This window comes from Panicum virgatum, chromosome 9K, assembly GCF_016808335.1.
Source record: "Panicum virgatum strain AP13 chromosome 9K, P.virgatum_v5, whole genome shotgun sequence".
Lineage (NCBI taxonomy): Eukaryota > Viridiplantae > Streptophyta > Magnoliopsida > Poales > Poaceae > Panicum > Panicum virgatum.
The window spans coordinates 47,543,572-47,558,311 of record NC_053144.1 but is presented as its reverse complement, the minus strand read 5'-3'; the positions used below and the strand labels follow the sequence as shown (position 1 = coordinate 47,558,311).

At 50.8% G+C, this 14,740-nt stretch overlaps 1 protein-coding gene across 1 annotated transcript; it reads left to right on the top strand.

Annotated features, from left to right (window-relative positions):
• Positions 1-8,564: 8,564 nt before the first annotated feature.
• Positions 8,565-13,458, top strand: LOC120651804 (probable protein phosphatase 2C 72). Its single transcript, XM_039929439.1, has 5 exons — positions 8,565-9,154; positions 9,299-9,724; positions 10,152-10,519; positions 11,548-11,784; positions 12,863-13,458. Exons 2-5 carry the CDS (start codon positions 9,403-9,405, stop codon positions 13,130-13,132), a joined length of 1,197 nt encoding a protein of 398 aa, XP_039785373.1. The 5' UTR covers positions 8,565-9,154; positions 9,299-9,402; the 3' UTR covers positions 13,133-13,458.
• The last annotated feature ends 1,282 nt before the right edge of the window (positions 13,459-14,740 follow it).

The window sequence follows — 14,740 nt, the reverse complement described above, 5'->3', positions numbered from 1 at the left end:
ATGTATTGTTCTTGGTGGTGGGTATGAACCTATCCTCTGCTGGCCTTGGCCTTTGCCCAGCCTGAGGTTTTCTAACGGCGCTTCCCCCTTTTATAGATCAAGGGGGGGCGGATACACAGAAAGTTGACTCCCCGACAGGTGGGCCCAACGTGACTGTGGCTACAGTGGTAGCGAATCTTTCCTTCGATATGCGTACTGCTGCTCTTCTGACACAGGGGGTCTTCTCTTGTTCCGTCAGCTAGGTGCCCGTTGGAGTAGCGTAGCTTGCGGCGTGGCCTGCTGAGGCTATTATGTAGCGTCATAATGGGTGAAGCCGAGCCGTCGTATCCGACTGTTACGGCAGACTGGCAGACGCGGCATGGGCGGCGCCATCGGCTCCACTGCCTTGGTAATACGCGATCAATAGTGCCCCCTGGTCAGTCAAACGCCTCGGCTTCCACTATATCAAAGTGGACGTCCACCTACTGCAATGAATGCGAAGGTAGGTGGACCTCAATATGAGACCAAGGGCCTCATACACGTGTCGGCCCCGGACCACCCTGAGGCGGGGCGTCCAAACTTTCCCTTTGAGAGGGGTCCGGTTGCTATCCAGGATCCTATGAGGGGTCCGGGACCCCGCGGGGGTCTGGATTCCTTGGGAGGTCCGGAGCCCTGGCTGCTTGCGCTTGAGCGCCTGTTTTTCCTGGGACACGTGGCGTTCCCAGACCTTCCCCGGCTGTGGAACAGGTCCGGACCTTTGTCGGGAGGACAGGACTTCGGACTGCAGGGGTCCGGCTGTTTGGTTGTAGTCAAGGATGACTACTAAGGCTCTTGCCTAGTCACAGCAAGAGGGGGTACCCCAGTCCTGGGGTACCGACAGTGGCCCCCGGGCCCACCTCGGGAGAGGTACGAACCCGCGGGTGGGGCCACCACCGTGATGTGTTCCTACGCAACTTGATTGCGTTGGTGTGCTCTTGGAGAGAGTGGGCATCCCGGACCCCTGAGGCCGGTATGCTTGTTGCCTGGTTTAGGTACTAGAGTGCTCTCCACGGGGCGACGAAGGTGTAGGCTTAGGGTACGGAACCAAGCTAAGCGACTACACGGACTTCGGATCGCTCAGGGGGTAGCACTACTTCCCGGACCCGGCTTTTGTCGACCGTGGCGAGCGGTCTCCGCCGGAGCGGGCCACCGGAGTGGACTTGGAGCGACCGTGGCGAGCGGTCTCCGCCGGAGCGGGCCACCGGAGTGGACTTGGAGCGACCGTGGCGAGCGGTCTCCGCCGGAGCGGGCCACCGGAGTGGACTTGGAGCGACCGGGGCGAGCGGTCTCCGCCGGAGCGGGCCACCGGAGTGGACTTGGAGCGACCGTGGCGAGCGGTCTCCGCCGGAGCGGGCCACCGGAGTGGGCTTGGAGCGACCGTGGCGAGCGGTCTCCGCCGGAGCGGGCCACCGGAGTGGACTTGGAGCGACCGGGGCGAGCGGTCTCCGCCGGAGCGGGCCACCGGAGTGGACTTGGAGCGACCGGGGCGAGCGGTCTCCGCCGGAGCGGGCCACCGGAGTGGACTTGGAGCGACCGTGGCGAGCGGTCTCCGCCGGAGCGGGCCACCGGAGTGGACTTGGAGCGACCGGGGCGAGCGGTCTCCGCCGGAGCGGGCCACCGGAGTGGACTTGGAGCGACCGGGGCGAGCGGTCTCCGCCGGAGCGGGCCACCGGAGTGGACTTGGAGCGACCGTTGCTGACAATCCGATGAAGCATGTTACCGGACCTCATAGTAAGGTGCAAAGAAACCAAGCCTTATACTAGAAGAGAGCCCGGGACCTCTAAAGTCAGCAGTCCTGGATACTAGAGTACTTGTAACAGGGTAGTGAAGTACGTAAACTTAGGGTACATTACCAGGCTAAGCCACGCGGAGCTTCTCTACCCCAGGATACAAATACCACTTCTCCAGAGCAGGTCCCTAGGGGTCCGGACTGCCTTCCAGCTAGAAGGGGTGTCTTCACCTGACCACAAGCCAGCAACTCAACTTGGATTGTTAGCAACAAAGGTAAAGACTCTGTTTGGGAGGAAGAAATGGTCAACCGAAAAAACAGCCATCCAGAATGAATGAATGTAACCGGGGTGGAGCCTAGATAAGGTCAAGAAAGAAAATCTCCTTTATCCTTGTGGTTATCACGGTATACATCAGAGGTCGGGATTACGAGGTCGGACCTCCACCGCTCCGGACCGCTTTTGCCTGTTTGTGTGATAGGGCCAGAGGCCGGGTTTACAAGGTCGGACCTTGACCGCTCTGCACACACACATAGACACCACGCTATTACAAAGGAGAAATTCTCTCATTCCTTTCTTAGGAGTAACCTACGGCTGCATGCTATACAGCGTGTTCTTCGGAGGTGAAGGCGCCTTGGACGTGCCTGAACCGCATCATCCAGGATCACCTCGGGAGCTCGGGGGGCCCCTCCTTGCCTAAGAGCTGTCACATGCTTACATGGCATGAGACAAATTCTTTGGCCTTGAATGGAAGAGGCCCCCTTCCCCTGCCGTCGCCGTTGCCGATGGAAACCAGAGCCCTTGCGCAGCAGATGGACCGGTGCGACGCGTGGAGAAGTGCGGTCGTTCGCCGGCTTGTCCTTGGTGCTAGCGCCAAGGGCCCCCGCGCGAGGTGGCGGGGTCCTGCCTGCAGCAGCACCGAGCAACGCTGAGGTGGATCTCCGGTGCTGCTGCGGCAGGAGGTCTCGGTCAACTTCCTCCGGGATGGCTGTCGGCTCTAGGCTCCAAGTTGAGAGAAAGCCTTGAGCCGACGTCATGCCATCGCAGAGGGGGCGTGGCCATTGCTTGAGAGAAAACCTTGAGTCGACGTAGGAGCGGCGGCGCGCAGCGGCGCCTCCGCTGTATGCTGCTACGCCGGCTCTGAGGTGTCGCGGTGGCGACACACAGCAGACGCCGCTGCCGTGCGCCGCCGCTCCGAGGTCGTCGGAGCGCCGGTGCCATAGCATGCGGAGTGAGTGTGCCTTCCTTCATCTTCAAGTTTGCCGTTGCAGAGGGAGAACGCAGCCCAGAGGCCTGAAGATCCAGCCAACGCCTGTCTTCCCCACGGACGGCGCCAAAATGTCGTGGGGTTTCTAGGGGTACCCACAGCCGGGTGGCGGAGCGCACCCGCCTATTCCCAGTGAGGGAGTACTCGGGGAAGTACTAGGCGATGGGGCTGAATCTACGCTGAGACAAGGACTCAGGAACACACGATTTAGAGTGGTTCGGGCCGCCGGAGCGTAATACCCTACGTCCACTGGGAGATGTATTGTTCTTGGTGGTGGGTATGAACCTATCCTCTGCTGGCCTTGGCCTTTGCCCAGCCTGAGGTTTTCTAACGGCGCTTCCCCCTTTTATAGATCAAGGGGGGGCGGATACACAGAAAGTTGACTCCCCGACAGGTGGGCCCAACGTGACTGTGGCTACAGTGGTAGCGAATCTTTCCTTCGATATGCGTACTGCTGCTCTTCTGACACAGGGGGTCTTCTCTTGTTCCGTCAGCTAGGTGCCCGTTGGAGTAGCGTAGCTTGCGGCGTGGCCTGCTGAGGCTATTATGTAGCGTCATAATGGGTGAAGCCGAGCCGTCGTATCCGACTGTTACGGCAGACTGGCAGACGCGGCATGGGCGGCGCCATCAGCTCCACTGCCTTGGTAATACGCGATCAATAGTGCCACCTGGTCAGTCAAACGCCTCGGCTTCCACTATATCAAAGTGGACGTCCACCTACTGCAATGAATGCGAAGGTAGGTGGACCTCAATATGAGACCAAGGGCCTCATACACGTGTCGGCCCCGGACCACCCTGAGGCGGGGCGTCCAAACTTTCCCTTTGAGAGGGGTCCGGTTGCTATCCAGGATCCTATGAGGGGTCCGGGACCCCGCGGGGGTCTGGATTCCTTGGGAGGTCCGGAGCCCTGGCTGCTTGCGCTTGAGCGCCTGTTTTTCCTGGGACACGTGGCGTTCCCAGACCTTCCCCGGCTGTGGAACAGGTCCGGACCTTTGTCGGGAGGACAGGACTTCGGACTGCAGGGGTCCGGCTGTTTGGTTGTAGTCAAGGATGACTACTAAGGCTCTTGCCTAGTCACAGCAAGAGGGGGTACCCCAGTCCTGGGGTACCGACAGTATTTACTATAAGACAACTTATAAAACAACTCATTGTATGCATTTGCTTTATACGTCGTCTCAAGATGATGTGGCAATGCACGAGACCGCCTATTAGACTAGACCATTGCGCAACAAAACAAGAGTGCATACAAATCGAGTGCCTACGTGAACATAAAATTTCTTAACCGCCGCCTTTTCTATTTTTATATAAGTGCGTCTTTGTAAAAAAATGCATAAAAGATTTATGTTTGAGAAAAAAACGAATGCTTGCACGATAATGATGCTCTGATATTTCTAGTATAGCCCCGCCCTCTGATATATATCTTGGTGGTCGACCAAAGGCAAAGCCATGCTCTCGAAACGTCACGTTGAGCGACGGCCTTTTTCCACTTGCACTACAGTGCCTCGCTTCGCACGACCACGCGCGCGGTCGTCGCGTATATAGATGGATAGACGCCTTGGACGGTAGGGGCATGCGGTCGTCTATCTTTAATTGCCAGAGCAAACAGAGCCAGGGCCGGTCCTGAGATTTTAGGGGCCCGGGGCGAGATTTATGCTAGGGGCCCTTCAATAATAATAAATAAATAATATATGAAAAAAATAGTACCACTAAGAACTTGAATTGTATAGATAACATTAATATCAAGCGATGAGTATATATTACCTCAAAAGTTTCTTCTAATACGAAGTCGATAATGATAGTATCGATATCGATTTCATCCAATAATTTCTTCTCGATACATAAAATTTCCAAACCATTTAACCTTTCTTGAGACATTGTGGACCTCATATAATTCTTTTCGAAAATGCCCTTTCAGCTGATGCTACAGCGACAGGCTTAGTAAATAAAATCTGATAAGCAATAGAAACATTAGGATAGCAGTCCAGTTCTCTAACATACTCAAAAATCTCCATAGCAGTTATTGGTTTATCTGTTAAAGTCAGCTGAAGAACATATAACTCTGAAATCATATCATTTAAATCAACATCAGATAAACCATCAGAAGAGAGAGTGCTTGCAAAGATAGTGCAATACTCTCTTAGCTTAATATTTTATAGATAACATGATAGTACTTTATGCTGAAATTAAAGAGAAAATAAAATAAGTTAGTCATGAATTTGCTATGTGGTAAATTAAAAAAACAAAACAAGATTGATCAAATAACCGGTTGATTTATAGGAGAGAGACGGTTATGGAATTAAACTAACATGAATAGATGAATATGACTTGCCGGCCTGCTGCTTGCATGCTGTGTGCATCAGCACATGTGCGATGCGTCCTGCACTCCTGGTCCAGCCGTCGTCCAGGCTAGGCTCCGTCGGGCGCCGAGTGCTGTTGGCCCGTCTTGCCTGCGTGTTGGTCGTTGGCGCGCGGCCGGCAGCGAGAGGCGGCACGGCGCAAGGAACTGCGGAAGCGGAAGCCGAAGGTCAGACGCCGCCGCCGCGATCGCGATTTGTGGGCTTCAGCGGTGTGTGAGTGCGGAGCAAAACGAAAACTGTCGATTGGAATTCTAATTGCACTACTAAGTCTAATAGGAGTATGTACTCAGGTGGGGCCTCTTGAAATCGGGGGCCCGGGGCGGCCGCCCCTCTCGCCCCCCTCCAGGGCCGGGGCTGAACAGAGCATTGCATTGCATCCGCCCGTCTGCATCAGGTTGCTTTCAGCGCATTTGAGATCTGCCGCGCTGCATGGGGGGCAGCGAGCGAGAGAAAAGGTGACCCCCTGATGGCTTTTTCTAGGTTAGATGCGGTGCATGATTCCCTTCCATGATTTGTTTGGTGCAGTGTGATGGATGCATGGGTGGACCAGGCACGCACTGCTCGGTTGGATCCAGTCCATCCTAAATTGAGGTTAATTCGCTCGTGGATTATGTATCATTGCTGGATTTTGAAAAGCTGCAGCTGTTTGGATACATGCATCCATAAAAAACTAGACCTGCGGGGGGAGACCGCCCCCGGCATTACACTAAGAAGAAGACCTTCTCACGCAAGTCTAGAAAACCCCCGAACTCCTGTCCCACCCATACATAGTGGCCCTGTCCCACCCATACATAGTGGCCTGTAACCCGTGAGAAAGACCGGACCCCAACTATGCTTTGCACATGGGACAAGCGAGGGAGTTTTTTTTCCCTGTGCGAGCCGGGGATCGAACCCCCGACCTGGTGGTTTTCACTGCCACACTCCCACCAGCCGAGCTAGCGCTCGTTCGCATACATGCATCCATGGGGTGGGGTGGTTGTCCCACAAGTAGGTAGAAATTAGAGTGGGATAGTAACTTGTAGGATTTCACAAACTGGGTTCGTAAATTGTAAAACCTGTCCTACGATTATTATTACGAGCTAGATAGGGTGTTTGGATTACAAGGTGGGTTTGTGATATGGATGGATCTAGCACAAGACCGAACAAGTATGTGCTAGTGCCGTCATTGCATCATGTCTTGTGCTTCACGTATAGCAAATGTCCTTGGGATTTATCGCAGACGGAAGAAAAAGTCCCTTGACTATATTCGGTTAGACCAGGCCATTTCATCAAAAAGGTCCTCCGTGTTGGGTAATTTTTCAGCGGATGAGCACTGAACATCACGCGGCGAGTTGAAGCTCGTGGATCGTCAGTTTGATTTGTCTCCGCAGTACGAATGAATTTTTATCAAAAAAAGAATCCTCACATTCCCATTCACGCCCACGGCGTTGTCGTCAGCCCACGCGGTACGGGAGGGCGTACGGCAAAAGCTAACCATTTTGCATTCGCCCACATGTGAAAGGTGAGGAGAAATGGACGTGCCCAACGGAAGTGGCAGGACAACCGTGAAGTGTTGACCAGGGCCCCCGGATGGCATGGCACGTACTACAGAGAAAGCTAGCAATATTTTTTTTTGGCAGCCACACGCCCACACCACATGCGCGATTGGCAACGCAAACGGGTCTACGACGAGGGACCACCGGCAGGCAAGCAGCAGCGTCGGATCCCGATCGGACGGCCTCTTCGGGGCGCCGTGGAGACCAGCGGAGGCACAGCTCAGCCGAAAAGCGCGGCGCCCCAGGCGCGCGGACGTACACGCCGGCGCCAGCCAGCACCCACAATGCGGAGGGAGCGCGCACGAGGGGGTCGGCGGTCGGGTCCCCATCCCAAACCCAACCCGATCCCCATCCACCCCGGCGCCCGCGGGCGGACCGTGCCATGCCGCATTGCCGCCTCCGCGCCAGGCCGCCACGGCACAACCCCATCCGCCCCCGCCGCCCGTCACCCCCCGCGTCAGCCGCAAAAGCGCACGGGCGGGCGGCCGCCGGCCGCCCGGAAACCGGCCCGCCGACGCCGAGACGTCAATACCGGCGGCTGTCGCGCCTGCCGCCACTAATTCGCGCGTGCGGGAGCACCGATCGACTCGCGCCGGTCGATCGGAGCTCTCTCCTTTCGGGCTCTCGGTCTGAACGCGCTTCTCGGCCTGCGCCGGCAGCGGCACCGCATCGCATTGAGCCCAGCGTCACAACTCACAAGAGTACAACAGCCAGCATCACTCTCCGGGAGCAACGGCAACGCTCAGCTCAGCGCGGGGACTTTTCCGGTCGCTCTCTCGCTCGGCAGGGGGGCGTTGCTGCTGCCAAAAGGCAGCGCGAGGGCGCCTCCGCGGCCGAGCGACGTGGACGGCCGCGTAAGCCCGCTTGTCCCTTGCTCCCATGCCTGCCGTGGCCGCCATGGCCGCTCCCTCCACGCACGCTCGCCACGCCACGGGCTGGAGTGCTCGCGGCGCGCGCCGAGCCGTTTCGGCGGCCCGGGGACGCGCGGGGGCAGCGTCCGGGCTCGGGAATTTTCCCGGAAGATGACTCCCCTCCGCGCCCGTGTCGCGGCGCTCTGGAGGTCCGTCGCGTCCGTCCGTGGTTTGGTTTGGTCGGGCGAGTAAAAAACCCGGCAAAGTGGCCGCTCCTTGTACGGTCGTTTCATTAAAAAAACTGTCATTTCTAAATGGATACCGTCACACAGCTAATGGACACCAGTGGCCTAGTATACGGGTGTACGTCGACTTTGAAAGTGCTTGTGGTATAAAAAAAATTCGAATGGTTATATTCCAGGGATTGAAAAATCGTGTTGAATTATCGGGCGACACTTACCCGAGACCCGAGAGCTAAGCGCCGGTCGTGTCAAAAGCATAGTAAGCTGTCAAGCAACGCCCAAGCCGTATAATTCTTGCTTCTTGCTCACTGGCCTGCGCTGCGCCTCGTAGAATTCTAGCGGCCCATTTCCGCCTAATTATTTCACCCGTGCGTGAAAAACTAGTTCTAGTGATGTGAAGCAGGTCAAACGAGGCGATGGGGTGAGGCGAGCAAGGAAGGGTACGATACGAAGCAGCACGTCACGCAGAGTAGAAAAAGGGGGAGAAAAGGGTGGAAAAAAGGGGGCTTGGAGTGGGCACTAAAATGCCGGCTTTTCTTTCCGGGGAAGAATGCTGCAGTGCAGAGCAAGAAGAAAAAAAAAGGGTGGGGGATTAATGGAACAGCAAGGTCGCAGCAGCAGCAGCAGCGCGGAGCAGGCAGTCGCCACCACTCCCAAACCCCTCTTGAGAAATTACGACCGGTAGAGTAGAGCCCATCTCTGAGCGCTGCTTTGCTGGCTCTGCGCCTCTGCCTCGCCTCCCTCCAGGACCCCCTCCCCTCCCTCTCATCTCTCCCCGCTCTCTCGCACCCCTCCTCCCGGTCTGGTTGCTTCTCCTGTAGTTTTTTTTGTTCTATCTCGCTTCGCTTCCGCGCTTCAAATACCCTGTGGAGCGGAGCGGGTGCTCTGATCTGTCTGCCTGTTCATCGATCGAGTCTGGGAGGCTTGGAAGGAGGAGGGGGAAGCAAAGCGGAACAGCCCATCTTTTTTTAGTCTTTTCGGTTCGGTTTCCTGGTTGCTTCTTTTGGATCCCGCGGAGGAGCCCACCGTTTCTACAAAAACCCAATCTTTGCTGCCCTCTCCGCGGCCGAGATCGATAGGTTTCCAGACCCCTGGCTCAGAGATCGCGGGCGCGGCAATCCGGCGCGCTGCTACTAGGGAAAAATATCCTAGAAAAGGTAATTCCTTTTTTTTCGCTTCTCCTCCCAATGCAAGGAAAGTACGGTGGACCGGCTGGTCTTCCTCCCTTTGATCATGCAATTTGGGTGCTAGATGCGCGGCGGTTCATCTTCATGTGCGCCCCCCTTTGATTCCAATTGCAGATTTTGCGGGTGCGACGGGGCAGGAAGAAGGTATTGGGGAACACAAGGGTAAAGGAATGATCTTCGTGGCCAAGTGGGCGATGGGGCGGTGGCGGAGATGAGGGATGCTATCGGCTGTGATGGATTACTTGAGATCTTGCTGGGGGCCGGCCTCGCCGGCCGGGCGCCCCCGCAGAGGATCGGACGCTGCCGGCCGCCAGGACGGGCTCCTGTGGTACAAGGACGGCGGGCAGGTTGTCGACGGTGAGTTCTCCATGGCCGTGGTCCAGGCCAACAACCTGCTGGAGGACCATAGCCAGGTGGAATCCGGGCCGCTCAGCGCAACGGACCCCAGCCTCCAAGGCACCTTCGTCGGCGTCTATGATGGGCATGGTGGCCCGGAGACGGCGCGCTACATCAATGATCATCTCTTCAACCACCTGAGGGGTAAGGCCTCTACTGCTGCTGAAGTTCATGCTTTAGATCAAATAACAATCTAGCTATGCTATCATATTTTACATCCGGTTTTGTGATATGCAAGTGTGTATAGTTGATGCTGATTGCTGTTAAATAAAGATATTTGCCATTGTGGTGGATCTTGATTGTATGCGTGCATTGCATAGAATGTTGTCTAATGTAGAGTAATAATATGGAAAAGCACGCACAAATTTAAATGCAATCATGTTTATAATTGGAACAGAATTTAAGCACATCATTGCATGGAATAGTGCTATAATTATAAAACTGCTAAAAGTTATTGATGATTGAAAAAGGATAGTGTCTTCTGTAACATCTTCTAATTATATCATAATTTGTTTTAACTGCTTACTTATTTTCATATATGCTTTTTGCGTGACAAACTTTGGTTTTTCAGGATTTGCATCTGAGCACAAGTGCATGTCAGCAGATGTGATCCGGAAGGCTTTCCGAGCAACCGAGGAGGGGTTTATTTCTGTAGTTAGTAACCAATGGTCATTGAGACCTCAATTAGCAGCGGTTGGCTCTTGCTGTCTTGTTGGCGTGATTTGCAGTGGAACTCTATATATTGCAAACCTTGGGGATTCCCGTGCTGTTCTTGGGAGACTAGTCAAGGGAACTGGAGAGGTTTTGGCAATGCAGCTCTCAGCAGAACACAATGCATCCTATGAGGAGGTTAGACGAGAGCTGCAGGCAGCCCATCCTGACGATCCCCATATTGTGGTCCTAAAGCACAATGTTTGGCGTGTGAAGGGCATCATCCAGGTATAAGAGCTTGAACTGTAATTTTCATAAGATGAAAGTTGCTAGTTTTTGTTCATTCATTCTGACTTGTGTATCAAAATATTTTGAATAGTCCTAAAAAGGTTTCTCGTACGGTCGTACCCTTGTATAAAAATTGAAATGTTATAGTTGCATTTTCTTTTTCGCTTGATGTTATGTGGTTCCATTTACAGAGCCACATCATGTGTGTTTATGATTACTCTACAGTCAGGGACAATCATATTTTTCTTTCTCAAAAACCAACAGGGTGCAGTAATATGACAATGTTGTTATGAACCATGACCAATATGTTGTAAGGTGTTGAATGCAATTTTCTTATTGCAGTCTCCAAGTGAACTTAATGTTAATGCTGTGCCTTGAACAGATATTGCTGTGTGAGACACAAGATATGAATAGGTGTATTTTGTAGATGGTCCGGGTCGAGTAGCAACTATCAGGTCAACTTTTTCAAGACAATTACTTCTGATGCTTAGTGTGTACCTATGTTACCCCGACACGCCAGTGAACTCACGTGTCGGTGTCGGACACCGTGTCCGACACCGATACGTCTCCGATACGTATCGGAGGAGTATCGACGATTTAAATGTCTAAAATAAATATTTTTATTATCCGACACGTTGTCTACACGGCTCCGACTCCTCCCCGACACGGCCCAGCCCAATAACCGCCCCTCGCTGATGATTCTCTAGTTAGGAAATGCAAATGTGCTGATGATTGCTTTGCTTTATGTGCTGATCTCAAGACTACTTTGCTTTATGTGCTGATGATTGCTATTTTATTTGCCTAGTTCATATAGGTATGCATGTATATAACGTATTGCAGTTTCGTAAAAAAAAGTATATAACGTATCGCAGTGTCGCTAGTTTTGGAAAAATGACGAATCGCCGTGTCCGACACGCGTGTCGGAATCGGTTTAACATAGGTGTGTACAAGGGACTTTCGCCATGCAATGTTGCATTTTGAACTGCTCTGCTTCCAGGTATCTCATATGATATGATGATGTTTTGCAGATAACAAGGTCAATTGGAGATGTATATCTGAAAAAACCAGAGTTCAATAGAGAACCTTTATACTCCAAGTTTCGCCTTCCGGAAACTTTCAGGAGACCACTTCTTAGTTCTGATCCAGCAATTACTGTACACCAAATACAGCCAACTGATAGGTTCATCATTTTTGCATCTGATGGACTCTGGGAGCATCTTAGTAATCAGGAAGCTGTTGACATGGTCCAGAGTAGCCCTCGAAATGTATGTATTCTTATCTTATGTTTATCTTTCTGCATCTTGGTTCTTTAGAGGTACAGTGCTTTGCCTGCTCAAAACTAGAAAAATACATTTTTGTCATGATTTAATCATGCACTGGCTGATGTTCCTGGTGAGGTAGATGGATGTATCTTGTTGTCTAGGAAATTTGAGAGTATACTATCTGTATGTCTTTAGAAGCTCCTGTTCTAGGTTTCTGAAGATGTAACGAGTTCTACGATAGTGTAGTAGATGTAGGCCATAGTATGAAGGCACTTAGATTGTTAAATTTGAGAATTGTACCAGAAGTAAGCATTTCCTCTGTCCTAGGTATTTAAGCATTCAAGTTTATATGGATCTACTATTCCAGTATTGGTGATTATTGTGTGTAGAAAAGTGTAATACAAGAAAACTGCTCTGTGGCTTAGTTCATGCAAGTTTGTGTTCTTCACCTCATACTGTATTAGACCATCTTCAGGATATTTTGGAATGTTATCTTCATCTTCTGCACCTTTTTTCTTTGTGTCGCTTGAATCTTTGGTGGTTGAGCTGAGTATCTACTCGTGTAATCTTGATTGCTGACAGTATAGATTTGTCTGCTTGTGTACTTAGTAAGATGTTTAGTTGGTGGATACTCCCGACAATGGCATTGTGTCCAAAATACAACACTGTTCACAGATTTCTAGTGCAGTATATCAAGAAAACAGAAGAAATTATGAAATACTTCCTGAGACATCCACGCATGACTTTCAATCTTACAGATCTAAACAAATAAAATATATTTTGACTGCATTTGTGTCAAAAAGGCATGTATTTGTGTCTGGTGGGAGTCTCATGTGTAATTTTTTTTGATAATTTTTGTTATTATTTAATTAGGACAAGTAATAGTGATAGTGTATATTGCATGCCGTCTCGAATCCTAAACAAGTCTGGAAGTATTTTAACAGGCAGAATAGTGCAACCATGAATAGTGCAGCCATGGGTCCATAACTTCCTTATTTGCAATTTCTTTTTGTTGCTTTATTGCTCTTACAAAAAGATATTACTTGCTGTTTTCTTGACATTGACCTTACTTATGTCCCAGGGAATCGCTCGAAGATTAGTAAAGGCTGCAATGCAGGAAGCAGCGAAGAAGAGGGAGATGAGGTATTCCGACCTCAAGAAAATTGATCGCGGGGTGAGGAGGCACTTCCATGATGATATAACTGTCATCGTGGTTTTTTTCGATTCAAATGCCACGGCAACTGCTGCCTGGAGCAGACCCACAGTCTCTCTCCGTGGGGGTGGTGTTCCAATCCCTTCGAACACCCTTGCTCCATTCTCAGTTCCCACAGAGCTAAACAGCTCTTACTGAAACCATACTGGAGATGAAGGGGCCAGGCAAGAAGATCAAAAGAAAGTAAAAGAAAAGGTAAAAAGAAAAAAAGAAGAAAAAAGAGTAGCAGTTGTGATCAGCTGTAGTGTATTTTGTCGTCTGCCGTGTTCTTGTAAAACCTTTTTTAGATTCTCAACCTGGTGACTAGCGTACTGATAGCAAGATATAAGATTAGATTATTCTTAGCTTTTTTTCTTCTCTTTTTTTTTTCTTACCGTTTAGATTCACTCATGGGATATCAGGTGGCTGTACATTCTCCAGATCAACTTGTGATAATAGTTCATCGCACCCTTCTTTTGCTCGCATCCTGCTATCCCAGGACTGATCTGGTTGTCCAGCACGTTGAGCTGATGGTGCGTGTTCTCCATGGACGAAGGAATTGTTGCCTTTGGAATGCTGGGCGCAGCTCAGGTTCATCGACAAGGCCTCTCCTGTGTCGACATGGTGGGGCAAATGCTTAGCAGATTTACCATTTTATAGAACAAAAAAGGTGCAACAAAGTTGAGAGCGGTGCACACAAAGATGCTTAACGGCTGCGATCCCAAGTTCGGATCAAAAGAAAAGAAAAATTAGAGGGGATTTCTTTAGAAGACTGATAATGATTTTATTGCTTTCTTTTCTTTTCGGCATGGTTCTCGACCCTTGCTTGTCATATTTAATCATCAATGGAAAATAAAATATATCACCACTACACAAATACAAGCCTTTCTAACAAAAAAAATATGTAGAGTAACTTTTTTTGTGTGAAACACAGGTGCAGACACTCACATACGCCTGTGCCTGTGCGCACGTACTCACCTTTATGAATAGACACACAATCATACTCCTATAAGTACCTTGGCGAGGCTGAGCATATCTTGACGGGCATGTAATCTACCACTGAAAGAATAGTGCTAGCTAAATGGCCAGGTTCCATCACAATGAATCATACCAGACGAGCTACGTTGAGTTCGTGTTAAGTTCATATGTAGAATATGTTACCTAACCATTAACTTGGTGGAAAATGAATTACAATGTCAACAAAAAGATGAATATAAAAATTGAGAAATAAACTAAGTTGGAACCACAACAAAGCTACTACAACTTTTTTTAAGCTACGCATGCTGCTAATTTTGAGTGATCCAAGACCCACCACTCAAAATTACAAGGAATTTCGAGAATCAGATAAGTCAACAGAAAAGGGGTGTAAACTGTTATCGCCATAAATTAACAGGGTTAATTAATGGGCCGCAAGTGGGTTGGGCTTAATGCAGAAATTAAAGAAGGCTTACGAATCGGCTCCTGCGTGGGCGTTCGGGCCATCTGGGCCATGTACCTTTAGGTTTAAGTTCAGTTTGAGTTAGAGATAGAGTCCAATATGAACACGTTATTTTAGATTGTTTTCCAAGTCTCCAGACTATAAATATGTACCCTATGACATTCGTAAAGGAAGAACGTCATCACGTCTCGCAACAACAATTCTCGGCGCAACGCCACCCCTAATCCTAGGGTTTCATCCAAGTAAGCGCCATGCTGCCCTGATCACTTCTTGTGATCAGGGCAGCATTGTTCTTACTTTTACCTTGGTATTACTCGTACTGAACCATT